Raw genomic sequence first — 22,420 nt, 5'->3', positions numbered from 1 at the left:
ATGTGCCAGAGAGAGGGCAAAGAACAGTCAGCTTACCTTGCTGCCTCTCCGGGTCAGTGGTGGGCTACTTTAAGAGACAGCGTGGGGATACTGCTGGAAAACATCAGTCTCTGAGGCTGCCAATCAAGCCTACGCAGGCAGCGCATTCATTTTTAATAAAGGCATTAATCTGGTTAATTTTTAAGTCTGAGCAGGGCTGAGCTTTGGCAGTGGAATGGGAACTGCGCTCTGGGACAAGCCTAGATTCTTGGGTGGGTGAATCAGCCATGAGAAGGCATGTGGGAAAGTGAGTTCTCCTGTGGTTTATGGGCCTTATCTGCAGGAGGCACCCACCTGCCTCCGCTCCTACACAGGCAATGATAAGAGCTGACTTCACAGCTATCTACGAGGGAGGATAGTAAGAATCAGGGTTCCTCACTGTGAGAAGAAGACAGCTCTGTTTTCACGCAAGACTGGTTTGTTGTATATGTGAAGGACAAACCTAGCGGGTTTGTTACTGGGGGGAAAAAGGCTGCAACACACTTAATCAATACGTTGGATAGCCAAATAACTGCAGCTTGTTCTCACCAGGGTTGTCTTAGTATTTCTGAAGCTGGTAAGCGAGTGAGAGCACGTCACTTGCCGCATGGCCCCGAAGCCCTTCTTAAAATCCAGAACAGCCAGATGGACAGTGTCACCCTGGGAGATTTTAGCTGGGTGTCTGTGCAAGTATTTACAGTGTTCAGTCTCAAGCAAAAGCAGTGCAGGCATACCTCGTTTTATTGCGCTTTGCTTTACTGCACTTCGCAGATACTGTGTTTTTTACAAATTGAAGGCTTGTGGCAACCCTGTGCCGAGCAAGTCTATCGGTGCCATTTTTTCCAACAGCGTGTGCTCACTTCGTGTCTCTGTGCCACGTTTTGGTAATTCTTGCAATATTTCAAACTTTTTCATTATTATTATATCTGTTACGGGGATCTGTGATCAGTGATCTTTGATGTTACTATTGTAATTGTTGTGGGGCACCACGAACTGCACCCATATAAGACGGCGAACTTGATCAATAAATGTTGTGTGTGTTCGGACTGCTCCACCGACCAGCTGTTCCCCCATCTCTCTCCCTCTCCTCAGGCCTCCCTATTCCCTGAGACACAACAGTATTGAAATTAGGGCAATTAATAACACTACAGTGGCCTCTAAGTGTTCAAGTGAAAGGAAGAGTCGCAGGTCTCTCACTTTAAATCAAAAGCTAGAAATGATGAAGCTTAGTGAGGAAGGCATGTCGAAAGTCGAGACAGGCCAAAAGCGAGGCCTCTTGCGCCAGTTAGCCAAGTTGTGAATGCAAAGGAAAAGTTCTGGAAGGAAATTCAAAGTGCTATTCCAGTGAACACATGAATCATCAGAAAGCAAAACAGCCTTATTGCTGATATGGAGAAAGTTTTAGTGGTCTGGTTAGAAGATCAGACCAGCCACAATGTTCCCTTAAGCCAAAGCCTAATCCAGAGCAGGGCCCGAAGTCTCTTCAATTCTGTGAAGGCTGAGAGAGGTGAGGAAGCTGCAGAAGAAAAGGTTGAAGCTAGCAGAGGTTGGTTCATGAGGTTTAAGGAAAGAAGCCATCTCCAAAACAGAAAAGTGCAAGGTGAAGCAGCAAGTGCTGCTGTAGAAGCTGCAGCAAGTTATCCAGAAGATCTAGCTAAGATAATTGATGAAGGTGGCTACACTAAACAATGGATTTTCAATGTAGATGAAACAGTCTTCTATTGGAAGAAGATGCCATCTAAGACTTTCATAGCTAGAGAGGAGAAGTCAATGCCTAGCTTCAAAACTTCAAAGGACAGGCTGACTCTCTTGTTAGGGGCTAATGCAGCTGGTGACTTTAAGCTGAAGCCAGTGCTCATTTACCATTCTGAAAATCCTAGGGCCCTTAAGAATTATGCTAAATCTATTCTGTCTGTGCTCTGTAAATGGAACAACAAAGCCTGGATGACAGCACATCTGTTTACAGCATGGTTTACTGAATATTTTAAGCCCACTGTTGAGACCTACTGCTCAGAAAAAAAGATTCCTTTCAAAATATTACTGCTCATTGACAACACACCTGGTCACCCAAGAGCTCTGATGGAGATGTACAACGAGATTAATGTTGTTTTCATGCCTGCCAACAAAACATCCATTCTGCAGCCCATGGATCAGGGAGTCATTTCAACTTTCAAGTCTTATTATTTAAGAAATACATTTCGTAAGGCTATAGCTGCCATAGATGGTGATTCCTCTGATGGATCTGGGCAAAGTAAATTGAAAACCTTCTGGAAAGGATTCACCGTTCTAGATGCCATTAAGAACATTCGTGATTCATGGGAGAAGATCCCAATATCAACATTCAGAGGAGTTTGGAAGAAGTTGATTTCATGGATGACTTTGAGGGGTTCAAGACTTCAGTGGAGGAAGTAACTGCAAATGTGGTGGAAATAGCAAGAGAACTAGAATTAGAAGTGGAGCCTGAAGATGTGACTGAATTGCTGCAATCTCACGATAAAACTTTAATGGATGAAGAGTTGCTTCTTATGGATGAGCAAAGGAAGTGGTTTCTTGAGATGGAATCTACTCCTGGTGAAGATGCTGTGAACATTGTTGAAATGACAACAAAGGATTTAGAATATTACATAAACTTAGTTGATAAAGCAGCAGCAGGGTTTGAGAAGATTTACTCCAATTTTGAAAGAAGTTCTATTGTGAGTAAAATGCTGTCGAACAGCATTGCATGCTACAGAGAAATCCGTCGTGAAAGGAAGAGTCAATCAATGCAGCAGACTTCATTGCTGTCTTATTTTAAGAAATTGCCACAGCCACCCCAGCCTTCAGCAGCCACCACCCTGATCAGTCAGCAGCCATCAACGTCGAGGCAAGACCCTCCTTCAGCAAAAAGATTAAGACTCGCTGAAGGCTTAGATGATGATTAGCATTTTTTAGCAATAAAGTATTTTTTAATTAAGGTATGTACATTGTTTTTAGACATAATGCTATTGCACACTTGATAGACTACAGTATAGTGTAAACATAACTTCTACATGCACTGAGAAACCAAAATATTCGTGTGACTCGCTTTATTGTGATATTCGCTTTATTGCGGTGGTCTGGAACTGAACCCTCAATATCTCCGAGGTATGCCTGTATGTCCCAGGAGATAAAACTGTCGAGGATCACAGTGCATTAAACCAATTTTTATTGTTTTATTTGGCAATGAAGCTCTAACCCACTTTTGCCCCCTTCCAAAGGGTGGTAAGCTATTTTGGTTCGGTCCACCAGCTGGGACATACATGACAACAACTGCTACAAAAGTGACTCCCTTCTCTTAGTGACATTGTGAGAATAGAGGCACTGCAGTCCTGGAAAAAGATCACGATTGATAATTATCAGAGAAGGTCCTAATGTTGTATGATCATCACCATAATTATACACCCGCACACCGTGGGAACACATGCAGGAAGTAAAACACACATTGGAAACCCATTCTAGCACGTACACCCTGAGAGAGAGGAAAATTCCTGCCTAAGACAAGCAAACACAGACACAGGACAGGACATTATACCTACCCTCCAGGCAATCATTAGACTAAATCTACAGAGATAATGCAAAACTGGTACTTCTGAGACAGAACCATTGGGTAGGGGGAAACAGCACTGAACATCTTTGTCTGGTTGGTGCCATGAGCGTTTTTCCAGCTGCTTTTTTTCAGCCTGCCACTTGCATCTCTGTTCTAGCCAGTAAGAGGAGAGAAGAACCAGGAGAGAAATTCACATATTAGCTACTGACGCCTGCTTTTGCTGTCTCTTTTGGACATCGTTCTAGTTATGTTCTCAGAATAAACTTTGGTTGAGAGCTTATTTTAAAACACTGTATTACTCCTATAAAACATTATTCTTTTTCAGTATCAGGTGAAATCCTGGGCAAATAAAATATTTCACTAAATATTTTATTCTGGCACCAGAAGAGTTATGTGGATCTGGCCAAATTACGTTTCTTAGGTAGAGCAGGAGAAAGATTGTAATCATGTTGCAGTAATTTTCAGCCAAGTACCCTAAAACCCGTGATAGTTGGATGAAACTCATTAACCCGGGATCTGGGAAATTTCAGTTTGACAAAGGCGAAAAAAAAAGGCTTGGGAGAAAAAAATCCCCTGTGCTTTTCTTGTTTAAATATGACTCAAGCTGAGAAAGGCTGTGCAGAGCCCCACCAGAGTGCTTTTATTCTCATGCTCTGAAATGTCCTATGAATTATATTAAATATATCTTTACCATCAGAGGAAAGATGTGCCACTGTACAAATAAAGAGCTCGTTTCTGATCGGTCTCATTAAAGGTTTTGCTCCTATTGTGCGGTGCGAGCAGGCATGCTTTTAATAGTTTTAAATCTGTGGACAGAGCTTATCAATAAACACACACTCACAGGAAAGCCATTCACTCTCCTTTTCATCTGGGGGCTGTTCATTTTTCTTTTTATGGTAGTGTTTATATCTGTTCTTAGATGCCAGTGTTCTTCCACGTCTTCCCTGATATTAGTCAACCTGTAGAAAATGCTCTATAAAACCCTACAGAGCTCATCTGCTCTGTAAGAAACCTTAATTCCCTAAACATTTTTCTACTTGGATGTACTTTGCAGAGCAGAGACCTTCTCTTTTTGATGGAAGCAGGAGCTAACTCCACAAACAGCTTTCTGGCAGGGAGAGGAGGCGGATGATTGTAACTTACAGATACTTTCTGCTTTAGGAAGGTTTTGAAATGCAATGATTCGAAGGCTTATAATGAAGTACTCTAACTGCTGACAAAGGCAGCTTAACATACCAAGGCAGTGAATCAAGACATCTTGTTCATGCCTTGAATGGAAGGAAACTATTCACACATTGGTTATTTGGGAGTAGCTGCTCCTTTAGCTCTGCTGTGCTACAAGCCCCTGCTTTTGGCTCCAGAGTTTGAGTTACATTCATCATAGTACAAGTATGCAGTTAAGTGACAGAGTGCAGCCAGGGGGCATTACCAAACCGAAGGCAAAACAAAGGCGGGAGTTTAGCTTTAGCACAACCCTAACCGGTTCTGATAGTGTCCTGCAGAGAATAAGGTCTGTTAAACCCCTTTAGCAGCTAAATTTTATCTTCAGTCCACAGACTAGTCTTTTTGTCTGCATCCCACAGAAACATCTAGGGATACCAGAATTTTGGAGCTTGGTAGGGAGGGTTGGGGGAAAGGCAGAAGTTGGGGGGGCTATTCCTTACTTTATCCCTTTTTCCAAGGCAGAATGGCTGCTTTTTCCACTGAGGCAATAGTTCGTTTCAGAGCTGACAGCTGGTGGACCTTCTAGCTTCTAGGTGGAGCTGCGGGGTTCCCCAGTGTCTCACTGGCAGTTGTTCAAGTGAAGTAGCAGCACTTTCCTGTGCTGGAGCGCTCCGAGAAGCAGCCTTCTCCACGGCCTCGTGCCTGCATCCTCCCATTGCCATGTGTCCGCCCAGGGATAGAGTGACAGCGACAGCATTCCCGCGGCGCTCCTGCTGTGCCCCAGAGCCCTGCCCAGCAGTTGGTGTAACTTAGTCCCTGGGATCTCTCAGGGCAGTGGAATGAAACCAGTTCTATGGAATGTGCTAGAAAATTTCTGTAGAAAAATGAACCTCTTGCTTTTTAGCTGACGCCTTTCCCAAGCATTGTTAGAGCTGCTTGCGGGGAATGCCGCAGGCCTGCCGGAGCTCACGTTCAGGCCTATGCAGACTGTGCAAGAGCTGGTGCCGTCATCTGGGCTTTGAACCATGCAGCGGCTTCCTCAGGAAGCACAGTGTGTGCATAAATGAGTTTGTCTGCAGTCACTTGCAGGTTCTTCTCATCTTCACCAAGTGGTTCTTGCAGGATGGTTTCCCTCACGGCCTGTGTTGCTTGCTTGGAAGAACATGACTCCTCCACTATCCAAATTGCTCAGGAGGATTTGGATGGTGGGGATGATTGCTCCAAGCTGCTGTAGCCAAACTCCTCATGCGACGTAACCACCAGGGGAGGTAGAGAGACAGGACATGGTATAGAGAGCAGCCAGGATGTTTTTCAGGTCTTTCTTTAAGTAACATATCCCTTTGGGAAAGAGAAAATGTGAAAGGCAGGCCCTTGAACAGCCCTACTATTCTTGTGTATTCCTAGTTGTTCCTGTTTGTGGCCTTTACATTTAACTTTGGTATTTGCATTTAAAGAAATTCACAGTTGAACCCAAGGTACGATATTAAAGCTGATGCTCTTTGCCATGTTGCCTCCAGACAGCAGTTCTGGACAACAAATCCTCTGTGGTTTGCTTTTTATAACAATAGATCTTGAAGTATTACAGACTTTTAGTCTTCTTTAATGCATTAGGTCATCACTTCCATTTGTAACTTGAGCTGAATAAGAAAACGCTGGGGGAAATAATGAATTATTTCAGGCTGCTGCTGCTATTGAGGGAGTAACTATCTTTGTGCTGTACATAGTATTTGCACAACATACTTAGCAGAGGGATTGGCAAATCCTGACTCATCAAACCAATTGATGCAGTTAGGAGAACACAAAGATCTGTTTATGGATTCAGAGATCTTTACCAAAGCTGATTTTGGAAAGCAGTGAAAATTACTTTTTTAAGGGCTGAAAATTCATGCTTTTATCCAGAAAATATTCATTGAGATGGAAAAGGTGGTCCTTTTGCTGTCATTGTAAGTTTTCCTGTGAGGGCTTTTAAAAAGTCTGACTTAGGCCATTTTTTCAGTCATGGGAGTTTTAAGGAAACCAAACCAATGTAATAGCTTATATGCTTGATGACACTGCCTAGCTGAAGTGACATTAAAATTAGCTGGTTGATCTACATTTATTCATCAGTCTCTAATGTCCTGGGATCTCCTGGGAAACCCAAAGAACGGAATGCAACACACATACATTAATTTAACAACTTAGCAAAATAAATGAGATGATAGTAGTTTGGGATGGAGAGGGAAGACCTAAAAAAGAAGCAGACATGGAAACTGAAGCACTGGGGATTCCAAAGAAGTAAAATGATTGAATTGCTGCCTTTCTGCCCATCACCCTGAAGCAAAAAATCTCTCTTAGCAAACTAAAGTTCCAAGCCAGGCAAACTTACCTATCTCAAAAAGTGCTCTTGAGAGGCCCAGTCAAATGCCAAGCATGTGCATAGTGTTCCTATTATCAAGTGCTTTCCTGAGCTGGGATCTACGATTTTAAATATTCTAAATATTCTAAATATTCCCAATTCCAAATACAAGAAGTGAACCAGAAGGGGCTGCAGGGCTTTGCAGTAGCAATGCTCAGGCGGCAGTGAGAGCTGTGAAGGAAGTAAAGGAATCCAAGTAGTTACGATACCTACAAGAGAAGGAGAACAAGCCATGGAAAAAATAACTGGGCACAGTGCCTGTTTTGAAAAAGGGCTTTAAAATAAAAATAGGAGGAACTGTGGAGCAGTGCATCAGCAGTGACTAACCATCAATGGGCCCGTGACAGGGGTGCCTGAGGGCTTGGAGACAAACTGATCTGCAGGTGGATGGACCTGACAGCTGCAAATACACCCCTGGCAGAGTGGTCTGGACACAGGAGCTGGCCAAGGCTCTCCAGGGTGGCAGCAATGCACATCCTTATTTACAACGAGACTCACACGTAATACTAAGCACGGGAGGGAGCCCTGGGAAGAGAGTTGACCAACATGTCTGGATTATTTGCCTGGTCAAACACAGTGCTAGCAACGACAACGATATTCAGTTCTTCCTGTTGTTGTTTGTCTTACAGTTATTTACTCCTCCTCCTCCTCATTAATAATACAGATCATGTTATGTGCGCAGGGTGCGCTTTGCATTGGCAGAAAAGACCCTGCTAAGGATGTCCTGGGCTTGCCAGGGTGTGTAGGCACGAGTCCTCAAGCTGCGGAGGGACTCAGAGCTATCCATTTCTGCAAGGCCAGACCAACACTGGGCAAACAGGTCCCTTTGTTTCTTACCATAGCTAAGAAATGGTAGTTAGCAAACAGCAAAACCCTAGTAAAGAAAAGGCAGTTTGTGGTCTTCCTGTGTTAACAAACCATAATAAATGAGTGAGCAAAGCACACAGGTTTTCACCCAAAGACCTATATTAATCTATCACAGCTTAGGTTTCTCTCTACTAAGAGAAATTAGCTATCGAAGCAAAGTTAGATAATGCATGCCAGTCAGTACCTAGCAAAAAGATACCTCTTCTTCTAGTGAGGATGTGGCCTGAGAATCAGCAAGACTTAACCTGTGTCTTTGTCAAAAATATGTACATTGTAACCGTTGCTACACTTGTTAGGATTAACTGATGTAAATTAAAATCCCGGGGAAAACAAGGCAACCGTGATATATTAGTTCTCTCCCAAGAAAAAATAAAATAAAATGAAATGAAACAAAATGAAACAAAACAAAGCAAAAATAAAACCACTTTTTAGCAGGAAAGACAATGCCTAAGAAGCTGATGTGAGCAAAAGTTATATACTTAAAAATAAGATCAAGCTACTTAAATTCATTACATTATATGCAAACAGATCTTTAGTATTGAACACTAAGAGGCGAAAACACAAGCAGAAGTGTAGAGAAAGAGATACAATTTATAAGCATGGGAGACAGATGATGATCAGCAAAAGAGGTTATAAAAGAGCTTTTTTTAAACAACATATCCAGTATACTCTTTTACTGTTTTATTCTTAATTTAATTTTAAAGAATATGGATTATGGTAAATTAATATGCCAATGTCTCAGTTAAAGCCAGGTTTCCATTTATATGATACATTAAACCACAATGGACTTGAATTAGATCACACCGTCATGCTTTAAATTGATATATAATGTAAAAAATGTGTTTTTGGAGACTGTTACCTGAGGTGGATATCGAAACAATTACCAGGTTTTACATATTTGCAGTTGCACCTAAAACAATCCAGTTGGGTTGTTCTATTAAGGATAAAATAATCAAAAAATTTGCATCTAAAAAAGCAAACGCAATTTTTAGTCATATGATATGAAAATGTTCCATTCTGTGTAACTCCTACTGCCTATTTTCAAAAAATTCCCTTGTTCTGAAGTCAGTTCAGTGGCTATTAGAACTAGTCACTGGTGTAAATTCCATCTTGTTTATGAAAACATTTTGAACAAAGCAATGATTGTCCAGGGTTTATGAAAAAAGTTAAAACCTATAAAATGTTGGCATCACTGCTATTTGGAGCATGAGGATGACATGCATATAAATCATAGTTTATTGGCACAGTCTTGCATATACAGAAAGAAAGCTTTGCTGAAAATGTAATACAGCAATGTACTCCAATTTCCCCTTTTCTATATATTTGTTTTTAATGTCATCTGAATTGGAAAAAAATCAGAACCAAATCTTACGCCTAGTTTACATGGGGAGTCAGGGGCATAAAAAGTCTTTTTCACATCTTAACTAATGCAGAGGGGAGAATTACTATACGAATAGGCAGAGTTTGGAGAAATTAGGCTGGTTGCAAAGGCCGTCAGTGCAAAGCTTGGGAGGGGAGTTGATTTGTGTAGCCGATCTTTGCTCCATGCCATCTCAGCCATCTCTGTACTAACCCTGGCGATAGGAATCTGTTCCTCCATTTTGTAGGAAAAATCCTACTATTACCATTTAGGAGAGGTAGCAGTTTACTAAGAGCTTTCACAGGAGGAGTCTCTCCCTTTCTACACACCATGAGGTGGGTGAAAAAGGCCTTTTACACTGACAGATTTGCCCCTTTAACAGCACAGGACGCTCCTGACTACATGTTAGCAAACCTTGACTCACAACACCTCTAACAAGGACAAGGAGAGCAATTGCCTGCTAGTATTTGGCCAAGCACGTGAAGCCACCCTTGTGCCTCATACACCACTGCTTTGTCCAGAAGAGCATCCCTGTGGGAAATAAGTGTTCAGGTCTTACTGTGAAAAGCAGTGGAGTGCCAAATTCTCTTGGGTCTTTTAAGTAGTTCAATCTTAGCAGCAAGAAGATTTTGAAGGTGCTGGTCACCTACTCATTTTAAGTATCCTTTGTTTAAAGTATTTGGTTTAAAAAGTTTTACCTCTGTTAGGACATGTAGGATAGCTGCAGTGTGCTAGACTCAGAGGATATGCCCTACTGGATAGTGAAATAAATCAGCCGCATAAACCATATAGGATCATTCCAGTTTTGTAAATGGAGCACTCCATACTTGCATTGCTCCAATTCTAAACAAGTTATGCCAGAGTAAAACGAGAAACAGTAGTGAACCTACCCAAGAATCCTCCCAGATAATTCTTTCCTTTTTCTTTTCCAGTAGCAAAATTATTGGCAGCCATCATGGCCCAATGTTGTAATTCACCTCCAAGTGCTGCACTGAAGAGCAAATGCTGTAGCAATCCAAGCAATATTCTGTTAAGTCATTCTACTGGACTGCAGAGCTTGTGGGTGGGATTTTCCCAAGTGAAAAATACAATAATGCCACAAGTCCAAGTCCTTACTATTTCTTGGAATTTTAGTAACAGCCATAAAATTCAAGGTTGGCACCTGACTCTTTAGAAACACTAAGCAATTTAAACAATCAGGCCTCAGGCCCACATGTCTTCTACACATACACTGTGTATTAGAATAGATGTGGTTAAGAGCTTCATGAATGGACCTGAGAATTTTCAAAAAGAGATGCCTAAAATCAGGTTTGTAAATCCACATTTAAATTTTTAGATAGAGCTGTGATCATTTTTCAACTTTCTTGAGCTTCTGAAAATTACAATTGCTAGGCCTTTGAAAATATCAAACCAATTTATGAAGGTCTTTAATCTGGATTAGGGGCTGCATTAAAACCATTTTCTAGAAGTGTTCATCATAGGTGTCATGACTAGTCTTGTGAAGGCTAAAAGAGGCAAGGTCTGGTAGCCCTGATATTTCTAAGTTGATTCTAGTTCTCTGGAGTTAAAATACCATAGGAGAGATTATTAAGATAATATAAACATGGCTAAGGTGCCCTCTAGTTAGTCAAGTTTGGAAGCTTGGCCCATAGATTGACATGGGACATTCCCATTTGAAGCACACTGTGACCATTCACTTAATGAAGTGGTCCATCACTGATCAGATAGCATAGTTCTTTCATGACCCTGCCTGTACTAAATAATTTCATATTCTAAAAAGTCAAGAAAAAAATGTAGAAGTTCAGAAAACTATGAAGAAAGGCTATCAAAATCATGGCCATTTTAGACAGTGCTTGCCAGCTTATGTAAGTTAAAGTGAATGTATACAAACAGAACTAGGGCCAGCTTGTCTACATAGCATGTAAGGTTCATGTTCAGAAATAAGTATGTCATGTTCCAGCCCAAGGATTCTTCATTTAAATTAGATAATGAATTAGTTGCACAGTTCTGCTTGTGGTTTTCTTCTCTAGTGTTTGAGCATATTTTTGAGCCAGATCTGTTTATAAGAGTGAAAATTATGTATGCTAACGATGGTTGCAGAACTTGGCCTCAGAAAGCTAGACAACCCAATGCCTTAAAAAAAAAAATGGAGCAGGAATGGGATGGGAAAGAAGGCAGAGTTATCAGGGCAAGGAATAGTGTATGTAGAATACTCTGTGCAGCAGAGAATGTGTAGTTCACTCAAACTGTCATCTATTGGCTGAGACTGGATCTCTAAAAATGACAGTGTATTCGTATTGGTTTTGTTTTTTGGTGCTCAATTTAAGCCATTTCAAAAGAATCATCTTTTCAAACAGCCTATCTTCACCTGATCTATCTCTGCCCTGAATACTTTTAAGAAGGAAAGCAACTGAATCTTTATGACTATCAAAGCTTTGTGATGCTTTCACTCTGACTCCTGTCTTAAAGACCGCAAGCTTGGTGATTAAAAAAAAAATTGTGCCAACTTTTAATTTTATTTTTTTCCAGGCTGGTGACTATTTTCTTCATCTTACTTCACAAAAGCCTCTACACTTCTGGCTTTGAATATTTCTGGTATCTTTGGAAAGATCAGTCTGATGAAATCTGAGATAAAGAATTTGAATGAAAGCAGGCTTTTCTACAGCTGGCTGAGCACTTCTCATAGTCATACTGATCTGGAGGATTTCAGTTTCAAAGCTTATTGTTCTGTGCTTTGTACTGGTGTACAGACACAACTTGTGTATTGTTTTCAGATTCTGGACGACAGCTGAGACCAACAGAGCCTCCTGGAGATGCTGATGCTGATGCAGAAGATGAAGATTCTGTAAGTTTGAGGAGGTTTTTTTGAGGGGGTGGGTAAAATTACCTTATGAAAGTTTGATCTTTAGTATTTTATTTATAGTTGGGTTTTGTTGGTGATTTTTTTTCTCCGTCAAAAATGTTGTAGCTGTTAGTATTTCTGTTTGGGAATCTTCCTGCCAGAACAATGCTGCAGTGTAATGTGGTCTGCTCTTTACCATGACTTGCCAGCAAAAGTTCTATACCAAGACCTAGCAAACTCTTTATTACATGGCTGTTAACTAAAACAGCATTCCTTTAAATGTTTAGCTGGTTTACCTTGCCCATAGTCTGACTCCAGAAAGAAGGATGCTAAATGTCTGTCAGCAGAGTTTCCTTCTGGGACTCTTGACTCTTCCATGGTTTGCCTGGTTATAGAGGGCAGTACAATTTGAAGCCACAGGATGGAGGTTGTAGCTGTGCAGATAAAGCAGGACAGGGAATCACTACAGCCTCTTTCAATCATTACTGACTAACCTGTCAGCATTTTTAATCCATTCAGACCATAGCTGCATCCAGTGCATAACAAAAACCAAAGTCATGGTACCATAATTTTTGTCTCTCAAAATTCTGTCCCTTGCATTCTTGATCAACTTTCTTAAATGAGAAATGGATTTATTGTTGACCCAAGGAAAGAGTTATTAGTTATCCTGCATCAACTATTAATAATGAAAGATTTGTACGCAGAAGGAGACTATGTCTAAGTAGAAAAAAACTCCTAAAAACTGGGTCACTTTTTAATGGTGATTGTTCCTTTCCTACCACTCATTTCTTTCCTGCAGGTTAACGAAGTGGCAGTAGAAGATATCCGGCCAAGGCCACAAGGATCCTCTCCAGTTTATGAATATCCCATAGAAGAAGAATATTTAAAGGCAAGACACTGAGCTTTCATGCATGCATGGATTTACTGAGTTCATTTAAGAGGCTTTAACTCCTATAAGTAGCTGAGACTCATGTATCATGTAATAGGATATAGCTGAAGCCGTATTACCTCCCCTGCCAAATCAGGGCCATGCTCTTGATGGTTTTATGTTGTGTTGGGTTTGTTGTTGGTCACATTCTTATTTCTTGCCACAAATTCCATTTGACTTCATTCCAGGAGGTGGGACATAGAATATAAAGAAATGACAACAATTTTCCTATTAGAATATTTAATTGTCTTGAGTCCAACTAATACATATTTTGAAATTACCTATATATCTTGGTTACTCAAAGGTAAAGATTTAATTAGCACAGTTATATTAAGAAAGTAAGTAGCTGTTCAAAATTCATGCTGAAGTCTAATAAATGAATAACATGTATGTTATTCACAAAGATGAAAGCATGAGAAATGTCCAACATGCATAACACAAGCTCCTGGCTTCTTAATACAATTGGTCTCTGGTGATCATTTCATGCAAATTTTCTGTACAGTACAGGAAGGCCCTGGTACCTGATTTACTACTGGTAATAATATAATTAAATCATTCACATTGTAGTGAAAATTAGCTTTGTAGATCCCAGCCTTGCTCTGTTGCCATTTATATCAGCCTCAGTTCTCAGTCTAAACCAGGATTTTTTAACTCAGATAGGACTTTTGTTATGCTTTACAACTGCACAGCTTCTGAATGCTAAATAATTGCAATTTATTTTTCAGCTTCAAGAAGAAAACAAATCAAAACAGAGTCATCCACAGGTTAGTCTAAAAGCGATCAGTTGCTTTTAGGTATGTGGCTTGCACAGCAGTAAAGTCCATTACAACATGCAGACATGGATGGGGTGGACAGATGGATGGAGAATGGGAAAAGAACAACTTCAGATTTGTTTTGGCTAGGAACTTTATAAATTGCCCAGCTATGACACAGGCATGAACATTCAGTTGCCCTATTAGGGATCCTTCTGTAATTCTTTTCAGTACTCTTTGGTCTCCTCTGGATTGAGTACAGTATAGCACTAGCTCTTACTCTGATCTTTCTGGCCCATTGACTCTAATTCAGCTACATAATATCTTCACAGAAAATGGAATCTTTCAGCCCAGAGTGTTTCCATATGTTTCACATTTTAACTTTATAATCTAAATCTATATGTTCTACGTTCCCTGTGGCCCTGATCCAGCATGGCCCTCACACATGTGCTTAATTCTAATTTAGAACTGAGTTGAACCCACACTGAACAAGTATATTCCCCATTTTTAGGTAATCTTTCTTGAGCTGCTGAAAATACACCTGAAGAAACTGAAATTTCTGTTGTAGAGTTTGATACAAATGAATAAAAATTATAACTTCACACCTTTCTTTACATTTAGGACACAATGGAAGTGACTCTGAAAACAGAAGTGGAAGCTGGTGCTAGTGGTTTTAGCGTGACTGGTGGAGGAAATGAAGGAATATTTATTAAAAAAGTACTTAAGGAATCCCCTGCTTCAAAAATATTTAGTATGAGAGAAGGTACAGTCTGATTTTCTGATATCTTTTTCACCTTAAAACAATCAGGAATGTAGCTCTGTGTGCATATAGATATATATCTGATCTGTCAGTTCTTTAAATAATAGAAAGAGTAGATCCCAGACCAACTAATATTATGTACGAGTATAACCTTTCTATATGAATAACTTCCAAGATCAGTTTCTTAAATAATAATGAAATATGATATTTTGTATACCCTAAAAAATCTAATTTTCACTGTTTCAGTGAAAAAGATACATAGAGAGTATATATACGTTATTAGAATGCAAAGAAAAAATAACTCATTATTACATCCATGAATACCTTGCCTCTGACTCTTTTTTAGAAAATATTATGCCACAAAACTACAATAAATAAGGATTTAAGCAAGAACAAAACTCCAAAGTCTAAATACTGAAAAACAGAGTCTAAATACTGAAAAACAGAAGAAGAAACTGTATTCCTGTGAGGTTGGTCAAACACTGGAAGAGGTTGCCCAGAGAGGTTGTGGAGTCTCCATCCTTGGAGATATTCAAAACCTGACTGGACACAGTCCTGAGCAGCCTGCTCTAACTGACTCTGCTTGGGCGGGGGGATTGGACTACAAGATCCCCAGAGGCTTCTGCCAACCTCAACCATTCTGTGATTCTATTCTGTGATCATTTTATATTTTATATGGTATATGTTAATTATTCTTATGTGTGTTTGAACATTAAGTACAACAGAATTTGAAAAATCACATGAAAGCACAAACTAATTAAAATGAAATATCTGCTTCCGGTTGCAGGTGATCAACTTCTAAGTGCTACAATATTTTTTGATAATATCAAGTATGAAGATGCCCTCAAGATTCTTCAGTATTCAGAGCCATACAGAGTTCAGTTCAGCCTCAAAAGGAAAGTTGTTGGGAAAGAGCTAGAACACATTCACTCTACAGCACAGTACAAAAAGGAAAGATTAAGTCAGGTTAGTTATTTGGTTAGATTACAAAGCTTGGATAACACTGTAATAATGTGTTATGTGGAAATATAGATCAGAAAACATACACATGTTCTCTTAAGACTTAGTCATGCGTTTAAATGTACTAACATGAATATTCATGAGAAGAATAAACTCCACACACAATATTTGCAGCATTATGAGTATCCTCAGCAAGACTATAGATTTTGGATAAAGCCACAATCTTTATTTAGGGTAGAAAAACATTCTTCTCTAGTGAGACAGCACTGTTTTTATTGTTAAGTGTCCATTGACAGAACTAGCTCACATAAACTCAATAATATTTATGTTCAATATTTTTCAAGATGTAAAATTTCAGAAAATATTTTCCTCAAGAGCTCAACAATAAGATTTTCTCTTAAAAATACGTGCTTAATCACTGACATCTCTAGAGACAAGCTCATAAGTCTCCATCGCATTAAAAATTATTTTTCTATATTTTCTCTCTCTCTCATATCTATATCTTTATATTTATGCATACATATATATAGACACATTTATGGAAGCATCTGTTTACTGAAATGTTTTGCAAAGAATGTAGACGTTCAGAAACCCACATACTACAGTCATATAAGTCATATAATAATTTTTTGTAACTTCTGCCTGAATTACATACTCAGTTTTCAGGTTGTTTTATGTAGAAATAGATAATTTGGATTAAAAAATGTTCTATATATTTTACATTATATATTTTAATTTGTATTAAGCTTATATTTATTTTTAGTCTACTCATTACTTAATTTCTTCTTTCAGGAAAAAGAACTCAGTGAAGGCATTCCTGAAGAAACACTGCACATTTCAGGAAAAACTATTTCAGAAGAAGACAAGGAAACATTAATTGTAAACCAAAGGGTGGGAAGAAGCAAGCGACCTAAAAAAGATAGATTATCATGGCCAAAATTCCAGTCAATTAAAAATAAAAAGATACTGGGGCACAGAAGATCTCACAGTACATCAGATGCATATGAGCCTGCTATACAAGATATTTCCCCAACAAGCACAGACACAGAGTCTCAATTTCAACAAGAAGTCAATACCAAAGAAAAAAAAGGAAGCCAAAAGAAACTGAAGTTCCCTAACATTGGATTCAAAATGCATAGATCAAAACCAGAACCAAAAGAGAAGCAAAAAACAGAAATAAAAACAAAACTGTTAACTGAAATAGATAAAATACATAAAGAAGATATCATCATGGAAAGTCCTGAAATACTAACTGTTGAATATACCACATCTTCTGCTTATGAAATGAAAACAGGGGAGGTACATGAAACTTTAACAAAAGACTTGAAAGAAATGAAAAATGGCATTCCAACCCAAACAAAAAAGCACCCTGAAGTTGAAATAAGCATTAAAAAACAAAAAGACCAGGAATCAACATTGAAGTTTACTGTACCAGAAGTGCCAGCTATATCAACACAAATATCAAAACCCAATTTAGAAACACCTGATATGAAAGAGAGCCCAGCTAAACAAACACCACAGCCCTCATCAAAATCCCCTAAAAAGAAACAGAAAGGAACAACAGACAAAATAGAAGGAGAAAGTGAAATTAACATAGAAATAATGGATCACACGGCACAAGGATCAATACAAGTAAAAGGTCTAGAAATAGGCACTGCTAAAGCAGAATTACACACAACAGCTGACGCACTGGAAACAAGAGAAAAACAGGCAGAAGATAAAACAAAAATATTAACACTTCAGAAAACAAAGTTTGGGATTTCAATGCCCAAAAGAGAAGAACCAGAAACTGAAAGCACTTTAACCAAATCTGGACGTGATGTTCCACATTCGGTACCAGAAACAAGAGATGACACAAGCAAGGAAGGAGGCAGAAAGTTGGATGTGAAAACCGACATGCCTGATGCAGAATCAGAAGTATCTGCGTGGAAAATACAAATGCCATCATTCAAAATGGCCAAAATACCTAAAGATGACATAAAACTACCCAGAGAAGAGAGCACAGTCCAGTCAATAGATACTGTAAAAAAGGCACAGACAGAAGAAGATGATGTGCCTACAACTGATAAAGACTCTAAGATGGACATTGATATGAAGGCAGGAGAAAAAGATATAGAGGGAAAAGAAAGCAAATTCAGACTGCCAAAGTTCAAATTTCCTACATTTACTTGGGCAACGCTAAAGGACGAAACAGGGGAAACTGAGGATCAGGTGAGCCATGGGGAAACAAAAGTGCATTCTCTAGCAGCAGATGAAAAAACAGATATCAGCATAACAATAGGAGAGATGCAGGCTCCAAGTGCTGAAATTGAAAGAAGGATAATTGAAGAAAATATAAGTGAAAAAAATATAAGACACCTACCAGAAGTCCAAATGCCAAGCTTGAAAACTAAAAAAATAGCAACTTCATCCTCAGAGAATCAGTGGGCAAAGTCAGAAGCAGAAAAGAAGCCTCCCAGACCAGATACTGAAATGAAAGACGGTGAAATCTCTGTACCATCCAAGGAAAGAGACGATATCATTGAAAAAATACTAGGTAAAGATGAAGAGACAGGAATAAAACTTCAAAAGAAAAAGGTCAAAATGCCTAAAATGGGTTTTTTTAAACACGATGTAAAGGCACAAAAAGAAGATACAGATATTACAAAATATAAAATAGACATAGCCTTGCCTGGGACAGAAATCAAACAAAAGGAGGCAGAGCTCAAGGCCGGCGCGGGCGACGTCAGCCTCTCGGCCCCCGACGTCCAGCTGCCCTCGCTCGAAGGCTCCCTCAGCCTCCAGGGGCCCGAGGTGGACCTGAAAGGGCCCTCCGCCGAAGGCTCGCTGGAGGGAGCCGAGGTGGAAGCCGCCGGCCTGAAAGGGAAGATTAAGATGCCCAAGTTCGACAAGCCCAAATTTGGAGTGTCGCCCCCCAAGGCCCAAGGGCCCGGAGCAGAGGTCAGCCTGCCCACCGCAGAGGTCGACCTCCCCTCCGCCACCGTGACCGCCACAGGGGAAGGCCCCGCGCTGGGCCTCAAAGCCGACGTCCCCGGTGCCAAAACCGAAGGGGCTGGCTGGAAGGTGGAAATGCCCTCCCTCAAAATGCCCAAAGCGGACACCAAGGCTCCCAAGGTGGACATCACCCTGCCCTCCGTCGACATCACCCTGCCAAAGGCCAGCGTCGACCTGCAGGCGCCCGAGGCGGGCCTCGCCCTCGAAGGGGAAGCAAAAGCCCCAGAGAAGGAGGCCTCGAAGGCGAAGGACAGCAAGTTCAAAATGCCCAAGTTCGGCATGCCTTCCTTTGGCTGGTCCAGCAGCAGAGAGGCCAAGGGCGCCGTCGCCGCCGACGTGGACGTGAGCCTCAAGGAGCCCCAGGTGACGGTGCCCTCGGGAACCGCCGAAGCCGAGCTGACCCTGCCCGCGGCCGAGATCCAGGCTCCCGGCGTCGAGCTGACCATCGAGGCCGCCGCCGGCGCCGGAGACGCCGAGAAAGGCAGATTCAAAATGCCCGACGTCAAGATGCCCAGCGTCAAACTGCCCAAAGCCAAGGCTCCCCACGTGCAGGTCAGCCTGCCGAAGGCCGAGGTCTCGCTGCCCAAAGCCCAGGCCGAAATCCCGGAGGGCGAGCTCGCCCTGCAGGGCCCCGACGCCGAAGGCGGCCTGGACGCCGCTCCCGGGAAGGTCGAGGGCGGCGGCATGAAACTGCACATGCCAAAAGTCAAGGTGCCCAGCGTGGTCTTCTCCAAGCCAACCGTCAAGGCTCCCAAACTCGACGCGGACGTCAGCCTGCCCAAAGTCGACGTCAGCCTCCCGGAGGCAGAGCTCAAGGCCGGCGCGGGCGACGTCAGCCTCTCGGCCCCCGACGTCCAGCTGCCCTCGCTCGAAGGCTCCCTCAGCCTCCAGGGGCCCGAGGTGGACCTGAAAGGGCCCTCCGCCGAAGGCTCGCTGGAGGGAGCCGAGGTGGAAGCCGCCGGCCTGAAAGGGAAGATTAAGATGCCCAAGTTCGACAAGCCCAAATTTGGAGTGTCGCCCCCCAAGGCCCAAGGGCCCGGAGCAGAGGTCAGCCTGCCCACCGCAGAGGTCGACCTCCCCCCCGCCACCGTGACCGCCACAGGGGAAGGCCCCGCGCTGGGCCTCAAAGCCGACGTCCCCGGTGCCAAAACCGAAGGGGCTGGCTGGAAGGTGGAAATGCCCTCCCTCAAAATGCCCAAAGCGGACACCAAGGCTCCCAAGGTGGACATCACCCTGCCCTCCGTCGACATCACCCTGCCAAAGGCCAGCGTCGACCTGCAGGCGCCCGAGGCGGGCCTCGCCCTCGAAGGGGAAGCAAAAGCCCCAGAGAAGGAGGCCTCGAAGGCGAAGGACAGCAAGTTCAAAATGCCCAAGTTCGGCATGCCTTCCTTTGGCTGGTCCAGCAGCAGAGAGGCCAAGGGCGCCGGCGCCGCCGACGTGGACGTGAGCCTCAAGGAGCCCCAGGTGACGGTGCCCTCGGGAACCGCCGAAGCCGAGCTGACCCTGCCCGCGGCCGAGATCCAGGCTCCCGGCGTCGAGCTGACCATCGAGGCCGCCGCCGCCGCCGGAGACGCCGAGAAAGGCAGATTCAAAATGCCCGACGTCAAGATGCCCAGCGTCAAACTGCCCAAAGCCAAGGCTCCCCACGTGCAGGTCAGCCTGCCGAAGGCCGAGGTCTCGCTGCCCAAAGCCCAGGCCGAAATCCCGGAGGGCGAGCTCGCCCTGCAGGGCCCCGACGCCGAAGGCGGCCTGGACGCCGCTCCCGGGAAGGTCGAGGGCGGCGGCATGAAACTGCACATGCCAAAAGTCAAGGTGCCCAGCGTGGTCTTCTCCAAGCCAACCGTCAAGGCTCCCAAACTCGACGCGGACGTCAGCCTGCCCAAAGTCGACGTCAGCCTCCCGGAGGCAGAGCTCAAGGCCGGCGCGGGCGACGTCAGCCTCTCGGCCCCCGACGTCCAGCTGCCCTCGCTCGAAGGCTCCCTCAGCCTCCAGGGGCCCGAGGTGGACCTGAAAGGGCCCTCCGCCGAAGGCTCGCTGGAGGGAGCCGAGGTGGAAGCCGCCGGCCTGAAAGGGAAGATTAAGATGCCCAAGTTCGACAAGCCCAAATTTGGAGTGTCGCCCCCCAAGGCCCAAGGGCCCGGAGCAGAGGTCAGCCTGCCCACCGCAGAGGTCGACCTCCCCCCCGCCACCGTGACCGCCACAGGGGAAGGCCCCGCGCTGGGCCTCAAAGCCGACGTCCCCGGTGCCAAAACCGAAGGGGCTGGCTGGAAGGTGGAAATGCCCTCCCTCAAAATGCCCAAAGCGGACACCAAGGCTCCCAAGGTGGACATCACCCTGCCCTCCGTCGACATCACCCTGCCAAAGGCCAGCGTCGACCTGCAGGCGCCCGAGGCGGGCCTCGCCCTCGAAGGGGAAGCAAAAGCCCCAGAGAAGGAGGCCTCGAAGGCGAAGGACAGCAAGTTCAAAATGCCCAAGTTCGGCATGCCTTCCTTTGGCTGGTCCAGCAGCAGAGAGGCCAAGGGCGCCGTCGCCGCCGACGTGGACGTGAGCCTCAAGGAGCCCCAGGTGACGGTGCCCTCGGGAACCGCCGAAGCCGAGCTGACCCTGCCCGCGGCCGAGATCCAGGCTCCCGGCGTCGAGCTGACCATCGAGGCCGCCGCCGGCGCCGGAGACGCCGAGAAAGGCAGATTCAAAATGCCCGACGTCAAGATGCCCAGCGTCAAACTGCCCAAAGCCAAGGCTCCCCACGTGCAGGTCAGCCTGCCGAAGGCCGAGGTCTCGCTGCCCAAAGCCCAGGCCGAAATCCCGGAGGGCGAGCTCGCCCTGCAGGGCCCCGACGCCGAAGGCGGCCTGGACGCCGCTCCCGGGAAGGTCGAGGGCGGCGGCATGAAACTGCACATGCCAAAAGTCAAGGTGCCCAGCGTGGTCTTCTCCAAGCCAACCGTCAAGGCTCCCAAACTCGACGCGGACGTCAGCCTGCCCAAAGTCGACGTCAGCCTCCCGGAGGCAGAGCTCAAGGCCGGCGCGGGCGACGTCAGCCTCTCGGCCCCCGACGTCCAGCTGCCCTCGCTCGAAGGCTCCCTCAGCCTCCAGGGGCCCGAGGTGGACCTGAAAGGGCCCTCCGCCGAAGGCTCGCTGGAGGGAGCCGAGGTGGAAGCCGCCGGCCTGAAAGGGAAGATTAAGATGCCCAAGTTCGACAAGCCCAAATTTGGAGTGTCGCCCCCCAAGGCCCAAGGGCCCGGAGCAGAGGTCAGCCTGCCCACCGCAGAGGTCGACCTCCCCTCCGCCACCGTGACCGCCACAGGGGAAGGCCCCGCGCTGGGCCTCAAAGCCGACGTCCCCGGTGCCAAAACCGAAGGGGCTGGCTGGAAGGTGGAAATGCCCTCCCTCAAAATGCCCAAAGCGGACACCAAGGCTCCCAAGGTGGACATCACCCTGCCCTCCGTCGACATCACCCTGCCAAAGGCCAGCGTCGACCTGCAGGCGCCCGAGGCGGGCCTCGCCCTCGAAGGGGAAGCAAAAGCCCCAGAGAAGGAGGCCTCGAAGGCGAAGGACAGCAAGTTCAAAATGCCCAAGTTCGGCATGCCTTCCTTTGGCTGGTCCAGCAGCAGAGAGGCCAAGGGCGCCGGCGCCGCCGACGTGGACGTGAGCCTCAAGGAGCCCCAGGTGACGGTGCCCTCGGGAACCGCCGAAGCCGAGCTGACCCTGCCCGCGGCCGAGATCCAGGCTCCCGGCGTCGAGCTGACCATCGAGGCCGCCGCCGGCGCCGGAGACGCCGAGAAAGGCAGATTCAAAATGCCCGACGTCAAGATGCC

The 22,420-nt window shown here is 44.4% G+C and overlaps 1 protein-coding gene across 1 annotated transcript in view; it reads left to right on the top strand.

The window, feature by feature from the left end:
* Positions 1-2,333: 2,333 nt before the first annotated feature.
* The window catches only part of AHNAK2 (AHNAK nucleoprotein 2), a 43,100-nt gene continuing 23,013 nt past the window's right edge, over positions 2,334-22,420 (top strand). The window contains exons 1-8 of the mRNA XM_067295689.1: positions 2,334-2,426; positions 3,255-3,258; positions 12,144-12,214; positions 13,011-13,100; positions 13,865-13,903; positions 14,513-14,654; positions 15,439-15,617; positions 16,404-22,409. Of these exons, the coding sequence (XP_067151790.1) occupies positions 2,334-2,426; positions 3,255-3,258; positions 12,144-12,214; positions 13,011-13,100; positions 13,865-13,903; positions 14,513-14,654; positions 15,439-15,617; positions 16,404-22,409 (6,624 nt within the window). The remainder of the gene's footprint in view (positions 2,427-3,254; positions 3,259-12,143; positions 12,215-13,010; positions 13,101-13,864; positions 13,904-14,512; positions 14,655-15,438; positions 15,618-16,403; positions 22,410-22,420) is intronic.

Source organism: Apteryx mantelli, chromosome 4, assembly GCF_036417845.1.
Source record: "Apteryx mantelli isolate bAptMan1 chromosome 4, bAptMan1.hap1, whole genome shotgun sequence".
Taxonomy (NCBI): domain Eukaryota; kingdom Metazoa; phylum Chordata; class Aves; order Apterygiformes; family Apterygidae; genus Apteryx; species Apteryx mantelli.
This window is presented reverse-complemented; position numbering and strand designations above follow the sequence as displayed.